We start from the raw sequence: 21,182 nt of genomic DNA on the forward strand, positions 1-21,182 counted from the left end.
ATATTCACAGCGTCGTTTCGTAAATCGTAGATATTATAATCTAAGGAGTATATAAAAAGTTCTAAGACATAGTAAACCCCGGAGACTCCCTCCAAAAATGCCTTTGCCGGACATACACAAAAATAGCACACACACACACACATTTTGTCTTTTCTATATATAGATGGCATAATAAAAAAAAAATAATAAAGCAATAAAATAAGAGCATATTCAATATTCAGTTCACGATGTGAGGATGTAAAATGGATGTTACACTAAATATGATGTCATATATCTCGCTCAAATGATTATTTTCTCAATTTATTACTTGAATAAGTACTTTAAACACTTTTCCGGTCACTATTGATTTTGTTTCTTTTTAACCTCCCATCGAGAATTAATCTCACATTGGCTCGATTTGAATTGAGCTGAAGAAATTAATAACCATTTTGTGCCTGTGCCAACGACAAATCTCAGTTCTATGAAGGGAAAAATGTCAAAAGAAAGGCGATGTAAACAAAACAAAAAAGGGCCAAATAACATAGATACGTTACATATATATGTATATATATAGTTTTACCATATAGTCACCACTTATCAAGGCCTGGAGGCCACTCAAGGATAAGGGTTGATAGTTGGTGATAGTGGAAATTAGATAAGTTCGTTGGATTTAGACGACAGCTAATCAATAACCTATTTATGTTAGACTTGAAAGCGACCATTTTATATTCAGCTGGGCAGCAGCTCAGAGGTATTTTGTTCCACAAATGAGCTGTTTGATGAAAGACTCTGTTCATGAATTTTCGCTTAGTTTTAGGTCCAGATAGAAAGTAAAAGAAAATTGCTGATAGTCATTGCAGCTAGTAAGGTGTTTTCAATAAACTAATCACAATGATGCCTCACACCATGATGTTTAATCTGGCTTTTGCCCAGGAATCTTGTTTTTTGTTTTGTTCTTGTATTTCTATTTTCTTTTTTGTGTGTATTTTTTAGTGTACTTTTGTGTATTTTTTTTAGTGTACTTTTGTGTATTTTCTTAGGGTACTTTTGTGTATCTTTTTAGTATACTTTTGTGTATTTTCTTAGTGTACTTTTGTGTATTTTTTAGTGTACTTTTGTGTATTTTTTAGTGTACTTTTGTGTATTTTTTTAGTGTACTTTTGTGTATTTTTTAGTGTACTTTTATGTATTTTTTTAGTGTACTCTTGTGTATTTTTTTAGTGTACTTTTGTGTATTTTTTTAGTGTACTTTTGTGTATTTTCTTAGTGTACTTTTGTGTATTTTTTTTAGTGTACTTTTGTGTATTTTTTAGTGTACTTTTATGTATTTTTTTAGTGTACTCTTGTGTATTTTTTTAGTGTACTTTTGTGTATTTTTTAGTGTACTTTTGTGTATTTTTTAGTGTACTTTTATGTATTTTTTTAGTGTACTTTTGTGTATTTTTTTAGTGTACTTTTGTGTATTTTTTAGTGTACTTTTGTGTATTTTTTAGTGTACTTTTGTGTATTTTTTAGTGTACTTTTGTGTATTTTTTTAGTGTACTTTTGTGTATTTTTTAGTGTACTTTTGTGTATTTTTTTAGTGTACTTTTGTGTATTTTTTTAGTGTACTTTTGTGTATTTTTTTAGTGTACTTTTGTGTATTTTTTTTTAGTGTACTTTTGTGTATTTTTTAGTGTACTTTTATGTATTTTTTTAGTGTACTCTTGTGTATTTTTTTAGTGTACTTTTGTGTATTTTTTTAGTGTACTCTTGTGTATTTTTTAGTGTACTTTTATGTATTTTTTTAGTGTACTCTTGTGTATTTTTTTAGTGTACTTTTGTGTATTTTTTTTTAGTGTACTTTTGTGTATTTTACAGATCCTCACTCATACATTTTACAGCAGTATTCCAAATTTCATAATAATCGGTTAATTAGTTTAGAAATAAATCCTGTACATACAAATATATAAGCATATACACATACCTAACCTTCTGCAACAGTACACCTATGTATGGGAATGCTTATTATCAATAGTTCAAGTTGTGTAATTTAATGTTATGTCTGTTTAAGACTGATTGAAATGTCCAAAAAACTAATGATGCAACGATTCCAATATTTTCCCGATTCTAACTTTTCAAAACATTTTTGAATATTCAGTTGTAGACTTGTTTCATATTTAATTTTCAGATTGCTGCAAAACCAGTGTGATATGCAACTAAAAATTTATTTCTCTTTTTAAACAAAGCAGATTAGTAGTAATTCATTGTGAATTAAGAAAATGCGATTTGAATTTCTTATAAGCAATCGGTTTTACTTTAAATCACAATAAAAGTAGTACTTTTAAATCTTTAAAATAAAAACAAGTCATTATTCAGGTTTATTATAATGATCGCTGTCACCTAGGAAATGACTGGAATGTTATAGCAAACAAAAATAAAACAAAACAATTGTCTAGTGTGAGATTTGATCCCTGAAAGCTGGCATTAAATATTGGAACTGAAGGCAAGTACCCCATCCATATGGACATGATCAAACCAAAAATATTTCCTTATTAAACTGTTTTTCAGTTTTCTATATAGGATACAAATACAAATTTAGATACAAGACACAAGTTTAGATACAAGATCAGATACAACAGTCCTGTTCAAAATTCTATACACGTAAATATAATTTGCCTAAAAAAAGAAAAAAGCAATTTCAACCTATTTTTCTGGTGTTATCAAATCAGGATGTCTGATATAAAATGCACCAAGCATTGATGCTATTAGTTTTTCCTTTCCCTTTGCAAAACACAATAAAAAGCATTTTTTCTCTACAAAACAATCAAACCAAACACCATGAATAAATATTTGAAAAGATAAATAACTCAAAGCATAAAAACTTTTACTGAAAATATCAAATTTGGCACTAAATAATCTAAAAAGTACTGCTATAAAAGAAAACAACCAAACTAACTTAGTTTTGTGAACAACTTATAATTTATTATAAGCATGTTCTTCAGTTTTTAACAAGATACAAGAACTTCTGATGTTGATAAAGACAGCAGATCGAAGGTGCGGATTCCAAATCTATGATTAGTTTGGTTTGTTGATTAATTGTGTAGGTGTGATGCTGGAGCCACACACAGAAACACAGACAACTTTGCTTTATTGATATTATAAAAGGCAGTTGTCTGTGTGTACACATGTATGTTTGTATGTCTGGTTGCAAGAAAAAGACCCTACAAAATAAATACCCACAAAATTGGTATTTGCTTAATCAAAGTTGGCTCAGTTGAATAATATCTAAAATTTAGAAATTAAAAAAAAAAAAATTCATTCTTCCACCTAAACTGAGAGGCGGTTTTCCAGCTAGATTATGTACTAATAGAAAGTAACTCTGATCTTTTTTTTTAATTGAGGAGTTAATTTCCAGATGCCAATTCATTCCTTGGGGAATCTATTAAAACAAGCTTTAAAACAAGGTTTTATCCAGAGAGAGGAATGAGCTAAGACAGAAGAGAAAGAGGGGTTTAGAAAGTGGGAGAGGAAATAGAGGAGGAGAATAGAGAAAAATGGAGAGATAGAAATTGTAATAAATATATGTTACACTTTTATCTCAAGCAACATCAAGTAGCCCTGCTAGTATATATATGTATATATATTATTGTTGAAGAAATATTGTGTATCAAATAAAGAAAAATAAATTTAATGTAATTTCTACGCCCTCTTGTCTTTGGTTCACTGCAGTTTTCTGTTGCAATACAAACTTGGACTGAAAATTATAGAATTATTTAAAGAAAATTATTGATTATTTTTATTTATTTATTTTTTAATAAAATGAATATAAACTCAGTTTTCTTTGCTATTGTAAATCTGAAGAACATTTTTTATTTTGTATATTTATGCAATTTTCTGGTGTTTCATCTTTTTTCTAATAAAAATCTGTCCATACAATTCTCTGGTTTTTGCCAAACTCATAATTTATAAATGTACAAGGTTTTGTTTTGCCAACTTTTGTGTTTTTCATTGTTTATGTTGTCGATTGTGTTTTGTTTGGTTTATCGTCACAATTCTATGATTTTCGTAGGAAAATCTCATGAACGTTTCTGGCTGTATCACATGAGTTATTTATTTCGAAACATAATTTGTTAAAAACTGGCTTCATATTCGTTTTACTAAATATTATCATCGTCGTTTCACATCCATTTAATGCTAATTTAATGTTTTGCTTAATTATTAAATTAAAACCATCAGACAAAATTTTAAATTGGTGGTGCTGATGGGGTTCCATTAAAGGAAAGAGCTTTAACTAAAAAAATAAAATTTTAGGTACATGCATTTACAGATTATAGAAGAAAAATTTGATTAAAAAACATATATAAAACCAAATTACCCATAAAAAAGCCTTTGCTGTCCGGCCATGGACCCCCTGTCTTGTCCTTACGGACCACAGTTTGAAAACCCCTGGGTTGGACGGTTTTGCTTAATGGCTCTTCTTCAGGCCTACCAGTTTTATACAAGTTCTGGTTGTAATCTCTATTATGTAGAAGTTTGTGTATGTAACAAATCTGTTGTATATATTTGATATCTATATAATGCAGATGCTACACTGTCGGTGGCAAGCCAAATCTTATAGACATATTACTTGTGTTGTGGTGCTGACACAAAACGATGACGTGAATGTATTGACAATATGTTTACAGAGAGAAAAGACAATTACTTGTACAAACGAATGCTTGTACATGACAACAAAAGGAAGATGATGATGAAGAGAGTGTATATTATAGATGATGGTATGTCCAACAGTTGTGGACAGTACATGTTAAATAGTTCATTTTAAACAACAAATAAACACATACCTGCTTGTTCTAAGACGACATGACACAAAAGTTATATTTTTATATGACAACTTTTATTCTCTGGTTCCTGCCGGACATCTGGAGAGATTACATTGACCATTGGCTGATTAGGATGGTCACGGTTACAACTAAAAAGTTGATTGGCTAACAAACAAATGAAATATGTTTATAATAAAATGTGTGATGACCACAACTCTTTGAATAAATCTGACGAATTCTTTACGGGGATGAAACACGGAATATTCTGTATTGCTTAATTGTTATATATATTTTCATAACTTACTACTTAGCTCTATTTATGTATTGAGCACTGTTGAAGTAAATACCTTCTTATATTAATTTATGTGATTAAATAGAATAGTAATATATATATATATGTGTGTGTGTGTGTGTGTGTGTATATGTATATATATATATATATATATATATACACACACACACACACACACACACATATATATATATAAAATATAGTTAAAAGAATAAGATCAATTCTTTAAGAGGGGACTTATCAGGATAATGCAAAGCTCAACAAATTGCTTTGGAGCTTATATAGAATATGAAGAAATAAAAAAACGACAATCAAAAATATATACTAATGCATATAGATTTATTTGTTTATTCAATATGCTATAAATGGTAAGAATCTCTCCATTTTTTAGTGATAACTTTCCATCTTCACACTCTGTTCCGTCTGCCTGCTTCCCTCCGGACTACAACTTGGATGTCTTCAAGTCTAATGTTAACAAATTCCTAATGAACCGCCCCCTTAAGTAAACACTCCATCAAATCTCCACACTAACGTAATGTACTTGCAATAACCCTTATCCCTGAGTGGCTTCCGGGCCTTGATAAGTGGTGATCACTGTGTAAAAAAAAAAAAAAAAAAGACGACTATGCACTGCGCGAGCCTTTTCTAATCTCATACAAAAACATGCATTCACATCTCAAGCCATATTTCTTGTCATATCCATACATGCAAACGTCAACAGACGTACATATATTCAAGTTTGCGTATATACACTCACATTCACGTGTATACACACGCACGTTAACATACACACATGTACTCACATACGTGCACACACATGGACAACGTCACTTCCCCTTTCAAAGGAAATCCACACATGCGCAAAAGACCACCGGAAACAACTATAAAAGCAAGAGACAAGCTGTTTCCAGCCCTTTTTTCCAACTCGCCTTCTGAGGTGAGTGGTCGGCTCACCAGTCGCCGCCATTTCGGCAGGCGCGCGCCTCACGCCACTTGCTACTATATGTGGGGCAAAAGGCTAACAAACAGTATGCACACCTTATACACTTTCTATCTCCATAACTTGGATTTACTTTCTCTCTCTCTCTATCTACAACTTGTGCCGGAAAACACCTCCGTGTAGCTGACTGCTAGCATGCATCCTCTTTGTCTACACGCGGCACTATCATTCCCATTTCCACTACATTACTCACTTCTCTTCCCACGCGCGAACAAACAATAGTGACCCGAACGTGAGATGAACATGCATTTCCTTTTCTTTCTACACCACCAGTCCCGCAACAAACGATGGTTACACCCGAACGCGGACATGAACACGTGTTATACCTAAAACATTCATTTTTCAACAGTAAATAAACGACACGTTTATTTTATCCAGCAATTGTTTTTTTTTCCTTCATTCCATTCGTTTCATTATTTTCTTTTGTAACGGGATTAGGATATATATATCTTAGTCCTTTACAGCACTCTCTTTGCAATGACTGAATTAATTCTTTACTTTTAAAAGCATCTGAATTTAAGGTGCCATTTTTGTTTGTTTGTGAAAACTACATTTTTTCATTACAAGAATGGCTCTACAATCAAGATGTTGGCTAAACTTTAATCTCAGAGTTATTTTTAGTTTCTTACTTCAAGTGGTTTCATGCCTTGTCTTGAACGATTTCTATTAAAAATATAATGTTTTGAATTTTATGACAACTTTGATAATAAAATATGGGATTTTATGCAAAGCTTTCTGTATTAAAAATAACATTGTTTATTCAATCCAAACAAGGCTTATTACTATTGAGACGTAAGGGACTACTATAATTAGGGGACAGATTTATAGAGGTTTTCTAAGTAAGGAGTTTTGCAGCAAGAGGTTTTCCCCTCTTTCATTTTCTTGATCCTCTTTCTCTTTCTAACTCCCCCTTTTATTTTTATAAGGGAATCACCTCTTATGAAGACCCAAAGGTTATTCAAGGATAAAGGCTAATGAGTTAATGAGTACGGAGGTCACTGGAACAACAGTTAAACGTTAACAGTAAATGTTAGTGGTGGACATTGGGTAGAATTAGCTTAAGGGGACAGCTCAACAAGAATTTTTTTACATTGGACTTGAATATGACCATATTGTAGTCACCAAGGAAGTAGGCCAGCAGAACAGAGTTTCACAGGCTGGAAATTCTAGAAAAGAATCTTTGTTCATGGAATTTACATTTTTGATTTAGGCACAGATAGAGAGTGAGGGAAATTGTTGATAGTGGTTGTAGCTAGACAAGTGTTTTTTGTGAAAGTTTGGCAGGATGAAGCCATAGATTCAAGTTCAAATGAGCACTTTCAATAAAAATAATGATAGAGTAGGGACAGGTTTGCAACGTCACTTCTGTGGGGAAGAGGTTGCAGGGAAGAGAAAAGGGCTTCACCTACTAGGTTTCGTAGCCAATTTTGAACTTAGTGAAGGCACGATACTGTGAGCAGCTCCTGCCCAGATGTGGCCACAGTTTTAGGACATATCTGGCTCTTAAACAGGTAAAGGATTGTGTTGGGCGTGAGATAGTTTCTTTTTTTTTAATTAATTACATCATTATTTCTCTTATTACTTGTTTTGTCATTCACTGTTATTTTATTTATCTTATTCATCCATCCCCATTAAAACACGTACACATAAAGTGTGCACGGTGATAAGCAAGATAACATCATCACTGTTATTTTGTAATGTTCAAATGTTTACACATCATGTTTTGAACACTAACTTTATGCGGTCCTAGATATGACCTTAACCTCTATCCGATGGTGAGACCCCAGCTTGCGGGCTTTGGGGAGTGTGGAGCCATCCTTTAATTGCCATTGCTCCAAGGTCCACTCTGACCCGGAATGGTAGTACCTGTTAGGGTCCCAACAATGGGTTAAATAGAAACCGACTTGAAAAGAACAAATATATTCTATTAAAAAATTGTTCTTCAAAATCACTGGATTTGGCATTAAATAACCTGAAAAGGGTTGATATGCCGTAAAACAAAGACAACCAACCAACCAGGTTTATGTTAACCTTTCGCATGGGCAACACTAATGCCCCTGCTAATATTTCATCAGCTTCCAATGACCCTTATCGTGCCCAACCTTGATACAACTCAATAGATTTCGGCCACATTATACTTAAAAAAGATCAATACTCACCAATGTCCAGCCTAATCAATTGGCAAGTGTTCAAATCAACAACAAAATACTATCTATGTTTTCTTACCTTAAATTGCACCAATAACTTTTTAATGTTAAACTTTTATCCTTAGTACTGTTTATTCATTCGAACTGGCTACTTTTTATTTGCAACTTAATAAAGGGTGCTTGTGTAGTATAATAAAATTTCAAATAACTACTAGTGTTGGGACGATTAATCGGAATTGAGAATCGGAAAAATCAAAACTTTTGGGGGTTATTGAAATCGAAATGAGCAAAATTTTTGTTATTTTCCGATGCCAAAAACGATTCTTTTAATTATATACTTTTATTTAATTTTGTTTTAAAAATAAAATCTTCCACTGCTTGTAGTAATAATAAAATAAATATTTATTGATTTAAACTTCCAGTAAAACTAAAATCTATAGATCAACCCTTACAAATGTGTTTTTACGTTCAAGAAAAATTATACACATTTAACATGTGTTCTGACAGCAATCAGGACAAAATAACCATTTCATTGTTAAATATTATGAGATTTATAAAAAATCTGAATCAGTAGTTGTATTGGAATCTGGAATTTAGTAGAGAATTGGTAATTGTATCGGAATCGGGGAAAAATATTGGAATTGTCCTGTCACTAATTTTAGGTAAAAACACTATTGTCATCTCAAAATTACTAAAATTTAAAAAATTATGAAAAAAGATTGAGTAGCAAAAGTAATTATAAAGTAAAAATAAAATTTATCAAATTTGTTAATGTTGAAGATTTTTTAAAATCCAAGAGAGGTAATTGCAGTTTATGATTTTGTAAAAATATAATGCACTATTTAAAAATAGAAAATAGTAGACCGCTGATATCTATGTTTTTTTTTTCTAAAAAAATAGTTCTAGCAGATCTACTTCAGGGTTTCCAAAGTGGACTCTACGGGGTTCTGTGACTCCTTGAGTGAGACTGAGAGTCCAGAAACGCTTTCCTAAAGTGAACCAAATGCTTTACATGGAAAAATTAAATGGCTGCAGACATTTAATTAATTATCTTTTTTACTGGAAAAAGATATTATATATAACTCCAGGTGTAAAGAGTTTCAGGATGGTTCATGAAAAAAGTAAATAAAAATAAATTAACAAAAATGCAAAGAATTTTAATTAATCAAAAACAAAAAAATCGTTGTGAACATGAGAATATTGTAAAATCACGAACAGGAACAACTAATGAACAAGTATAAGTTAAAATTTGAAATTAATTTTTTTCATATTTATTTTAGAAATTGTCTTGTTGGAGCTCTGTGAAAAACCTTTACCCTTTTCAGGGGCTCTATGGTGTCCTAAAGTTTGGGAAACCCTGTTCTGAAGTACCTCAAATTCTGGAGAAGTACTAATAAAATAGACTCTTAAAATTGCACTGGTAAATGAACTTTTGGTAAAATTGCACTGGTAAATGAACTTTTGGTAAAATTGCACTGGTAAATGAACTTTTGGTAAAATTGCACTGGTAAATGAACTTTTGGTAAAATTGCACTGGTAAATGAACTTTTGCTACTTGTACTGTATAAGGTGATTTCAACTAAAAGGTAAAAACACATACTTATCGGTTACGTTGAAATGTGTACAAAATCCAAAAATTACAAAACATAATCAAGTTGGAAATCTGCTAGAACAATTCTTTTTTTAAGAAATGTAGATATTAGCAGTCTGCCATTTTTTATTTTGAATTATTTTGTCAAAATCATAGACTGCAGTTACCTACCCTGGATTTTAAGATCTCTTCAACATTAACAAATATGATAAAGCTCTATAATTTAATAAATTCTATTTTACTTGTAATAATTACAAGTAAAATAGAATTTATTAAATTATCATTTTATGTAATTTTTAAATCTTTATTAATTTCAACATGGCACATAAGTATGTAATTGTGTTTTTACCTGAAATGCAATTTTTTGAAATCCTATTATACTGCACTAGTATCAAATAAAGCCTTTTTCCCTGTTATTTTGCAGGTTGGTCTATTTAAATTCTTCTTTAATTAATTCTTATGGATAAGAACAGAAGTTATGAGACTGCATATCTCTGACAATGTAAGAATGGGCCGAAATCTTCTCTTTTCTCCATATCATATGAAGTACTCCCGTAATGTACAATTGTTGATAGCTCAAAAGCTACTTATCGAATCATGTTGAAATTTTTCATGGTGGGTACTCTTGTGAAACCATATGCACCCCCCTTTCTGCTCAACAAGAATTATCAATACCAACACTGTTTCTGCTTTCAGCTTCCATGCCCATCTCATCATCTCTCATATATTGTGATTGTCAAGAGCAAACATTTGTTCACAAGTATAAAAAAAATTGAGAGAAACAAGATTCCGACACATTATGTAGATATCAGTTGTATTCTGGGTGTGTGTGTGACACCATCGATCCTCTAAATCCTAACAGATTAGTTTTCTCTTGAGATCATGTCTGGCAGTTGATTTCTCAATTCATATTCTCATCTAAAGATCTATGGACCTGGTCCAAGCCACAACCTGTCGTCAACTGTCACAAATTCAAAACTGTCCATAAATTGTAAATTGTCACAAAACTCACTCCAAATACATTGACCTCTATGTTCGTTCATTTGTCCCAGTAACCACCACACCTTGATTAACAATCCTATTTCCAAATCCATTTGTGTGCCTTAATGAACTACTTCCCTTATTGTCTTTCTACTAACTTCACTTCTTATATTTTGTTCTGCTAATCAACTTATTTCCTCTTTTTCTTGTAGGTTTTCCTCCTTTTTTATATCATTTCCTAACAATCCCAATTATATCTTATAACCCAATTATAAGTGTTCCTGTTTGAAGTTGTTTTTTATGAGCCTATGTGAATTTGATAAAACTATTATTTTTTCAATTTTTTTTTACAATTTTTTTCTTTCTTTCAGTCGTGTTCCAATCGACAAAACTTTTATAAATATGGTCATTGGTCATCTTCGATCGGACGATATTTATAATCAAGTAGCAGCATATCCACTCCCGGAACATCGGTCAACTGCGTTGGCCACCCAAGCAAGCATGCTTTATGTGATGCTATATTTTGAGCCAGAAATTCTATTCAACCAACAGGCAAAAATGAGGGAGATTGTTGATAAATACTTTCCTGATAACTGGGTAAGATTTGTCATTTATTTGCATTAATTTCAGTTATTTTAGTTATCACAAAATCACACAACTTCATTGTTAAAGTCCCTGAATGCCAGAAAGCTTTCTCTCTAATAGCATCTTCCCTTGAACAGCTAGACTTTGGAATTGCCTTTCTACTACCTTCTTCCTTGACTGTATTGATATGCAGAAGTTCAAATGTAATGTAAACTAACATCTTGTTAGTCTTTCTTAGGCATGCTCCCAATTATTAGCCTTCACATCTAATCCAAATGGTGATGCGCCTTGCTTGAGTTGAAGATGAGCAAAAAAAAAAAAAAATCTGTATCCATTGTAAAGGCTTGTAAATCATTCAGTAGTAAAGCCTCCATTTTTTTTTTGGGGGGGGGGGCACACTGGGCCCAGATGGCCAAAGTTTGGAAATAGGAATGGAAGTTGTTCTGACTATGTTTTAATAGGTTTAAATTAGTTTTTAGGGATATAGATGGTAAATTGGGCCTACTGAAATCATTTTTAATCCATTTATATTACCATTTGAGCCCTTTCATGGGGAAAATGAGGATTTCCGAGCCAACGCTTGTCGCGGACGACGGAGGATAAAAACCAGATTTTTCTCCGACCTTGAATTTGTTATAAAACGACTTCCTGAGGTGCTAGAGGGTTAATTTCTTTTTTGTTTTCTCAGTAATTTTATGAGAATTCCAAAATTTTTATTAGATAAGAGCTAGGCGGATCACATTCTTGTCAATTTTAGGGTAGGATTGATGAAAATTTGGCTTATTTGTTGATCAGATTCCCCGGACCAGAATGAACAATAGTTATTAAATAGGATTTAATGAGATGATTGTAATTGCAATCAAAGTGCAATCCATTTTTTGTCAATTCTAAACATTCAAGTAACCAACACTAGCATATAAGTATAAACTGAATGACAAATAAACTAACAAGAAATCAATGATCAACATAGACTAATCAAGAAGAATGTCTTCGATGACACTTGCATACCACTTCTTAGGCAGACTAAACAGTCGACTGTGCGAGCGAATTGTGTGGTCAGTACCGCCACATTCAGTGCAGAACTTCTTCGGCTGAAACTGTGTTGCTATGCTGTTTATTCGTGGATCTGAACGTTCCAGAAGTCGAGCCATGGCATCTGTCAGTTGTTGGATTGGGTCAGTTTTTCGTGTCTGAAATTGTAAGAAGTTCCAAATGTCCTTGTTGTTGGACTCCAGGCATTCTTCTGAGAGAGCACCAAGACCATAGCCATCATTCAGAGTTATCAATTCAGCAGAGTGCTGAAGGGTGCCATATAGAGTGTGATTAATCAATACCCATGGGAAATTGTCACATAGATGGAGGGAGCTTTGAATTTGATTACATCAACTTTACGTGTACACGAAACAATGGACAAAACAGTCGAAAGTTGTCGGTGGAGAAGCATCAGGTTTTCCCGGTGTTTATCTTCAACCAAATTTTCAATAACATCAATGACTTCCTCAGAAAAGAATCTTCTACCCTGGGGTCCATTCGTTGAAGTGCCTCCTTTACCTCCTGCAGTATTGACCTTGTCAAGATACAGACCAGTCTCAGTGTAGATGGCTTCGAGAACTTGATCTTTTGCACGTCGAATGGGCTCTCCTCGCAGATCAGCATGTTCAACCCAGTGTTGATAGTCACAGTTACACCGATAGAGAACCTTTAGAAACCATGTTGTTCCATTGATATACGAGTGTGTAACAGTGATGCTTGAGTGATCAGATGTAGTTAATGGTTGTTGGGTAAGTCCTTCACGTGTTTCGAAATCTCCACTTTTGGTTGTGATGATACCGTCCTCTTCCACAAGTTGATTGTACAGTTTTAGGATGTTTTCTGCCGACCTGTTAATCGGGAAACCTTCCAAAACTTTCCCTCTCTTTGTCCAATCTGCCTGTTTTGACTTGCACAGGATGCAGTCAGCTCCACCCAGACCAGAGATGAGCTTTTTGAACTTCAGATCTTTCATGGTGTCATGAATGATAACCTTCACATCAAACCCTTGGTCACCGACAGTAAGGCAAACTCCTTCTGACAATAAGTTTCTCATCTTCCTCATCTGGTCCCTGCTAAGTGTCAGCGAGTGCATAATAGCGATAGCCTCGTCCACTTTAAAGGAGCGTGCGCTCGTGATGCTGGAGGTAAAGATCTCATGACCGACTTTGGCAATCTTGTTCTCGGACTGAATGTTAATTCTATGAATCAGATATCCAAGTAGCTGGGTGACACTCAATTCAGGGCATTCTTGTTGGACATAGTCACTGATGTGTTGAAGAAGAGATTCAGTTCTTTCCTTCTGCATCCGGGAGCCCAAATCAACAAAACTTTTCCTGCGTTTCTTTTGTGGTTCTACTGAAGGTGGACACTGTCTTTCAAAGTTGGTTGTTAATTTTGAAGCCTGGTCGAGGATTTTAGCGGTTCCCACTTTAGCATTTTTCAAACGCCCAAAACGCTTCCAACCTGTCATAAAGAATGTTGTCACTTCTTCACACTCCTTAATACCATGCGTGTCTATGAAATGTTGCAGACATATTTTATACTCAGGAGATTTGTTTCTGCTGATCTGAGAAGCCACATCAATGATTGACTGGAAAACGTGGTACTCAGAAACAGCTGTGCCATCATCATCTACAATGGATGCCATCTTTGATCTGTTGATAGAGATATACAGATAATCAATTGCAAGATGATATTAATAAAGCATGAAACAGCATTATACTAACACTAGATAATGCCACGTTACCTCCCCTTGCTAATGATCTATGATCCTAATTTTAAATGCAGGCAAGTTGATTAAACTAAATTATCACAATCAACACAAAGAACACATCAACACAAAGATTGAATGTTAGCTATTTCCTATGGAATTCACTGGAAAGAGCTCAATGGAGGAAAGATACCATTTTTTACAGAACTCAAAAACCTTGTTTTGTTCTTAAACAATGTGAATTTCAAAATTGTCGAAAAACCTTGTTTCGCCAATTTGACTCCAAATATAGATAAATTGAATTTCAAGATAATTTTTCAACAATAAATCGTATTCAAACCGTTAATAGTGACAAATCAAACTGAACATTTTTTAAACCTCATCCTAAATTTTTCAAAACATATATGGTTTAGTATGTCACTATTAGCGGTTTTCTTGCTAATTGCAGGGTTATTCATAAATTATTGTGCATTTTTTGCAAAAAATATGGCTATTTTCGGTCATTTTTTGCTAATTTTTGCTAATTTTTTGGCCAAAATTATATATTAAATATAGTTTGAATGGCCTAAATCACATATCTAAAGGTATATTAGTCAATTGATGATACAAACATAAGTATTTTGCCTCTTCTACCATAGGAAATTCGTAATCTGAACCGATCAGCAATTTTTACCAATTTTTAGCTTTGCCGTAATCATTTCGTTCCGCGACGTGACGCGTGACTGAATTTGGCATGATTTCAAATTGCGATAGAATCTCTCCATGATGTGCTAGAGACCTAATTTTTTTTTGTTGATTTAGAAATTGGATGGAGATGACGTTTATAGCCTGTAAAAATCTTTGTTGTGACTTTTTTATTTTGGCTATTTCCACCTCTGGGCCCACTGGGGGGGGGGGTATCTTTACTCTTCTTTTACCATTGCTCCCAGAGAGGTCATACCTGGTAGGGCATCTGGTGCTACCAGATCAGGCTGTCTGAAGATTCTGACTTCCTGGCCAAAAGATCCTGGATATGAGCTTAAACTATATTCAGTGGTGAGGCCCTAGCTTGCAGGCTTTGGGGAGTGTGGAGCCACCCTTTTATTGCCATTGCTCGCAGGTCCACTCTGATCTGGAGTGGTAGTACCTGTTAGGGTCCCAACTATGGGTTAAATAGAAACCGACTTGAAAACAACAAATATATTCTATTAAAAAAATTTTCTTCAAAATCTTTGGATTTGGCATTAAATAACCTGAAAAGAGTTGATATGCCGTAAAACAAAAACAACCAACAAACCAATCCTGGCCAAAATCACCAAACTTTGATGTTATTTGGGTTTTTTTTCTCCTTTCACTTTGACAAACTCAATCATGTGCTGCAAATTCCAAAATAAAAAAAATAAAAAAAACAGACAATTTTTTCTACAAAACAATAAACCAAAACACAATGAATATATATTTGAAGATATAAAGAACTTGAAAAATAAAAAAATTTTCCCTAATGACTGGATTCGGTATTAAATAACCTGAAAAGGATTGAGTTATTTTAAAACAAAACCATCAAACGAAACTTGAAGCATAGAACTTTTTTCCAAAATTACTGGATAAGCATGAAATAATCCGAAAAATGGTTGATATGCCATAAAAAAAACAACCAACCAAATATTAAATGAAATTTTTTTTCGTCTAATATATAAACTAATTTTAACTTTCTATGTGTACAACGTTTATAACATTCTATCACATTTTTTTTTTTTGCAATCAATACTTGTTGTGTGTCTGATTGTACGAGGTGCCTTCAATAAGTTTCCAGACATTTTTTGTATAGGTAATTTACTGATAGTACACACATGAAACTCTAGTCCTCTTTGGAGTAATCTCCTCTGGCTGCAATGCACTTGTACCATTCCAACAACTTCTGGAAGGTTCCATGGAAGTCCTCTTGTGTAAGCGTGTCAATGACCCTCATCACAACATTTTTCATCTCCTTGATTCCCTCAAAACAACAGCCTCTAAGATTTTTTTTGAGCTTAGGGGATAACTAAAAGTCACAGGGAGCAAGGTCTGCAATATAGGGAGGGTGAGAAACTGTCTTTATGCCCATCTTGGTCAAATAGTCTGTGACAAGGATGGATCACCCTTGGGGCAAACTTTGTGCAAATCTTCGTCTTTTGTTCTATGCAAATAATTGTCTCTATAGACACACAACAGTCCTTATCCATGAAATTCTTTATTTGGCCAATCAACTCTGGTGTTCTGACTTCCTTACTCTTGCCACACCTCTCATCATCTCTCAAAGACTCCCTACCTTCCTTGAATCGCTTATGCCATTCAAAAAATAATGCTCGATTCATTGTTAGATTACAAAAATCACATAAATTGATCAAGTAGTTTTATTTTTTAAAGAAGAAAATCAAATTTTATGAGTAACAAAGCAATGATTGTCTTGCCGGCCATTTTGAGAAAAAAATCTAAAAAAAAAAAACTAGAGGGAAATAGCTGAACAATAGTATAAAGCTTATGAGATTTATGTTGTAATGTCTATGAATTCCCATTAATTGCTTAAAAATTATGTTTTTTATAAAAATAAACTGATTTATGATATTTTTTTTGTCACTGATATGTTGTACAGATTTTTCTTTCTTTTTTTTTTAATTGTTAAATTCTGAACAAGAAATGAATAAATATTTGATAGTGAATAAAAAATGTGTAACTAAGTGAAATAGAAACAAGGAACACGCACACACACATATACACATCAGAAGAGGTTGCACGACTTAGTAATATTTAGAAAAATTTAGATCAGTATATTTTGGAATTCAATCACATTTGTTTTTGTGTAAAGAGATTTGTGCGTTTTTATATTTTGAAATTCAATCATTAAAGTCCTTGAAATTTCCTATTTATTTGTCGTGTTCAAAAATAAATTAATTTTTGGTTCAAATAATTTCAGGTTATCAGCGTTTATATGGGAATAACTGTGAACCTTATTGACGTCTGGTCACCGTACAAAGCAGCTATGACAGCTCTGAATAATACGCTAGAACCATCTAATATCAAAGAACAGGTAAGTTTCAGATGTTTTCTATCTTTGTCAGTTAGGGTGTTTTTTCCATATCAGATGCGGGTAGAATATTTCACCATTCTGGTACATAGATATATTTTATCCTTGAAATTCTATCATTTATATTAGTTTTCAAAGGCCATTAATCGGTGTCATTTTTACCGAGTCACTCAAACTCTTCCTTGCATTCTAGGTAAAAACACTACATACTTACATATGTATTATTGTTTTGACCAGACTATTGTTCTCATCTTGAATGTTATTTTTGCAATGTTTCAGTTGATGTAACCTTCGACCTTCGTTAGACATGTTGGTCGCCATCTTGGAAAAGGAGACAAATTATTGGCTCTTTAGATGGTTTCTTATTCTTGGAGTTGGTTTTTTTTTCATTGTGGTTCTGAAACTATTTACGGAGCCAGTAACTTTTCTCCTTTCTTTTCCAAGATGACGACCAAAATACCTGACGAAGGCTACATTGACTGAAACGTTGCACAAATAACACTCAAGATGAGAACAATAGTTTAATCAAAACAAGTAATACAAACAATCAGCCCTCATCTTAAAGATCCAGAACTGTAATAAATACTTATGTGTCATATCAGAATTAATAAAAATGAAAAAAATTATCACAACTGATTTGCTAGAATTATTTTTTACAAAAAAAGAAAATTTTTTATTAGCAGTCTGACATTTTCTATTTTGAAATAGTAGATTACAATTATTTTGGCCTTCAGGCTAAGATCACAGTGTAGTATCTGATGGTACACTTTAATTAATTTGTCCTTTGTAAATATAGGGGAAACCCTTTTATACAAAGGCAAGTTTTATTTTTACCTATTTTCAAAGTGCCCCTTTTTGGGGAGCTGGTTTTCTTCTACATTGAAAACGACCTTGTGTCACATTTTGCTTTCGTGAAGAAGCAAATATATACCAATAGAGTGCAATTATTCACTCTAGACTTTAAGAAATCTCGAACATTATCAAATATGATGTGGCCTTGTGCCAAATTTTTTGTTTTTCACTATTTCGTTTCATTTTTGTAACTTTTAATGAAAATAAAAAATAACTCAAATATGTAACTTTTAATGAAAATAAAAAATAACTCAAATATGTAACTTTTAATGAAAATAAAAAATAACTCAAATATGTAACTTTTAATGAAAATAAAAAATAACTCAAATATGTAACTTTTCATCAAAATAAAATATAATAAAACTTGATAATTTGATAAATTTTATTTTTACTTGTAATTATTTTTCTACTATTATTATCATTATTTACTATTACTCTATTATTTCTCGCAATATTTGGAATTGTTACTAATATTGACATGTCGCATAAGAGTGTAATAGTGTTTTTTACTTAAAATGCATTTGAAATCCTATTATATTGTACTAGAATTTTTATTCTTATGTGGTGTGAAAATTAAAGAAATGTCAAAATTATAGTTTACTGGTGAGGACCAAACTTACAACCTATAATAAATAGAACAACTGGTTATTGCACTGCATTAAACAAATTCATCTTCATAAGAAATATGTTAAACGACAAATTGTCTGTATTCACTTTGATTAACAATAATGAATTGACATTATTTAACCTTTTGAAATCTAGGGAGTCAGAAGAAAAGATACTTATTAACACACATACACAGTCGTACAAGATACATTATGCTAATTGACAGTAAAAAATTATTTATATAATACTAGCAGGACCTGTGGAAATTCCACAGGGGACTCCTTGATATGTAATATATTGATCTTGGCATTTTGTAGATGTTCAGTGCAAGTTGAGATGCTCTGATATTATTGTAGCTTTTTGTTAAAACTCTAAAAGTATTTCTCTAAGCTAGCATGAACGCCCAGCAAAGCCCGGTCGTAAAGTACGCTTAAATATGATATTTTAATTCTTGCAGATTTTGTATATATTATTATAGAGTTAATGTTCTATCGATTTGCGATTTCAAAAATAAAAAAAATATATCCATATGACTTGGATGCATTAGCTTGAATCGAAACCGAAATAAAAACTTATGAAAAAAATAAAAAAATATATATATATATATATATATATATATATATATATATATATATATAAAACTGAACATGTCTGTGTGTGTGTGTATCTGTGTACATTTTCCAACACAATAACTCAGTCAATTTTCAGTCTACAGACTCGAAAGTTGATATACAGGGTACTGAGATTTGAGAAAATCTTTGTAATTGGTTTTCAGACAGAAATTTGGCTGTTAAGGGGTCAAAGTTCAACGATTTGACCTTTGAGAACTCTACCAAACTCCTCCGACAATTTTGGTTCTAAACACTTGAAATTTTAAATATAGGTTCTTTGGACATATATCTAACTTGATAACTTGATTTGAGCCCAAAACAATAAATGTTAAAGGGTCATAATAGGGGTCAAAGTTAAAAAAATTGACCGCTTTTTTTTTTTTTTGCTTAACATACACCTCCAAACACCCGGGCAACACCGGGCTGAAATGCTAGTATATATATATATATATATATATATATATATATATATATATATAAAACGAGTCCCTTCAGCCATAACCGAAACCAAAACTTATGAAGAATTCTTGATAAAATTATTTATAAAAAAAATAGATGACTTAAGTGCCATCAGCTATAATCGAAACCGAAAACAAAACTTATGAATTCTTGGTAAAATTATTTATGACAAGAAGTGGAAATACATAACAAATGACCCGTATGTAAGTGTGACATACAATAGAACACACACACTATCGTATTAATATATAGATGACAGATCTGATGAGCCTGAACTTCGACCAAGCAGTGAAAGTGACCTACGACATCTATGATGGTGTCACACACAAACAGAAAACGACTACCTTATACACAATGTATCTTTCTAGAATAACATTAGGTACTTATAGGATGAACCACCTGAAGATTGCCAACATCCCTACGTAAAAGTGTTTCCAATTGTGTGAAGGTGTCTAGCAGTGGAAGCCACTCTGGCTTTTCTTTTGTCTGGCATGTAGTTTGAAAATTTAAAAAATGTTGGAATCATACTTAAGGGCCAATGAGCAAATTCTATTCTAAAGGTGAACTTAGAATTAGCTGCGTTCTCATTGCTTAAAAAAAAAAATCTACTGACTTAAGAGACAAACAAAAAAGGAAAGAAGTGAGAGAAATGTGCTGTCAGTAAATATGTTCTCAAGAGAAAAACTATGACAAAAAAGAGCAGAGTTGTGGGGTAGTGGACTTGGTCGAAAGACAATGGCGAGGAAGTTGTTCACAAAAGAACACAAAAGAAAGCTGAAAAACGATTGTTAATCATTAATACAGTGTGACATTGATGGAGTCAAAATACTAGACAGTAGAGGCCAATATTTAGAGTTTAGGAGTGTCAATGAGTTTTGTTTCAGTTTACAGACTGTCTTGGATTTGTGATGGTTGAGGATACTTTTGAGTTGAGGACAGTTTCCAGTTTGACCATGTAGAAGGTAGGTCATGAAAATAACAACTGATGAAAAGTACCTCAACAGAAGGCGTAGATGTGGAATTTAGTGCTTAAAAAAATTGTATCACGCACACATACTCCAAGTCCAACCAATATGTACAGACTGCGTTGGAGTCTTTTGTTTCTCTTGATTGAAATTCAGGGCATCTTGCTTAAATGGCTTCTAATTACTGTGGATCAAAGTTAATGCTAATCTGAAATATTTGAATTTTCAAATGAAACCTTGTATCCATATTATGTCCCGTAAAGAAAATGATCAACAACAAACTAAACAGTTTACGTGAGTGAGATATTTCCTTATTGAATGTGAAGTATAACACTAAAATAAAGAAGTTAGACATGCTGTAATTCTAACATCTCGACCGGTACATAATCTTTCACTCTAAGAAAGGATCCCCCCCAAAAAGAGTGTAAAATCTGATAAGTCCTGCACTATTTGCCAAGATCCAACCTTTGCCTCATCGCCGCAATCTTGCATCCCTGTGTCTTTTTTAAAGTACATTAATGATGAA

The 21,182-nt window shown here is 32.7% G+C and overlaps 1 protein-coding gene across 1 annotated transcript in view; it reads left to right on the forward strand.

Moving 5' to 3' along the window:
* The window catches only part of LOC145296658 (WASH complex subunit 5-like), a 151,949-nt gene that overhangs the window by 73,343 nt on the left and 57,424 nt on the right, over positions 1-21,182 (forward strand). Inside the window, exons 7-8 of the mRNA XM_080142595.1 lie at positions 11,164-11,389; positions 17,053-17,166. Of these exons, the coding sequence (XP_079998721.1) occupies positions 11,164-11,389; positions 17,053-17,166 (340 nt within the window). The remainder of the gene's footprint in view (positions 1-11,163; positions 11,390-17,052; positions 17,167-21,182) is intronic.

The sequence above is a fragment of the Euprymna scolopes genome, chromosome 17 (assembly GCF_053919585.1).
Source record: "Euprymna scolopes isolate OS-2025 chromosome 17, ASM5391958v1, whole genome shotgun sequence".
NCBI classification, from domain to species: Eukaryota; Metazoa; Mollusca; class Cephalopoda; order Sepiida; family Sepiolidae; genus Euprymna; species Euprymna scolopes.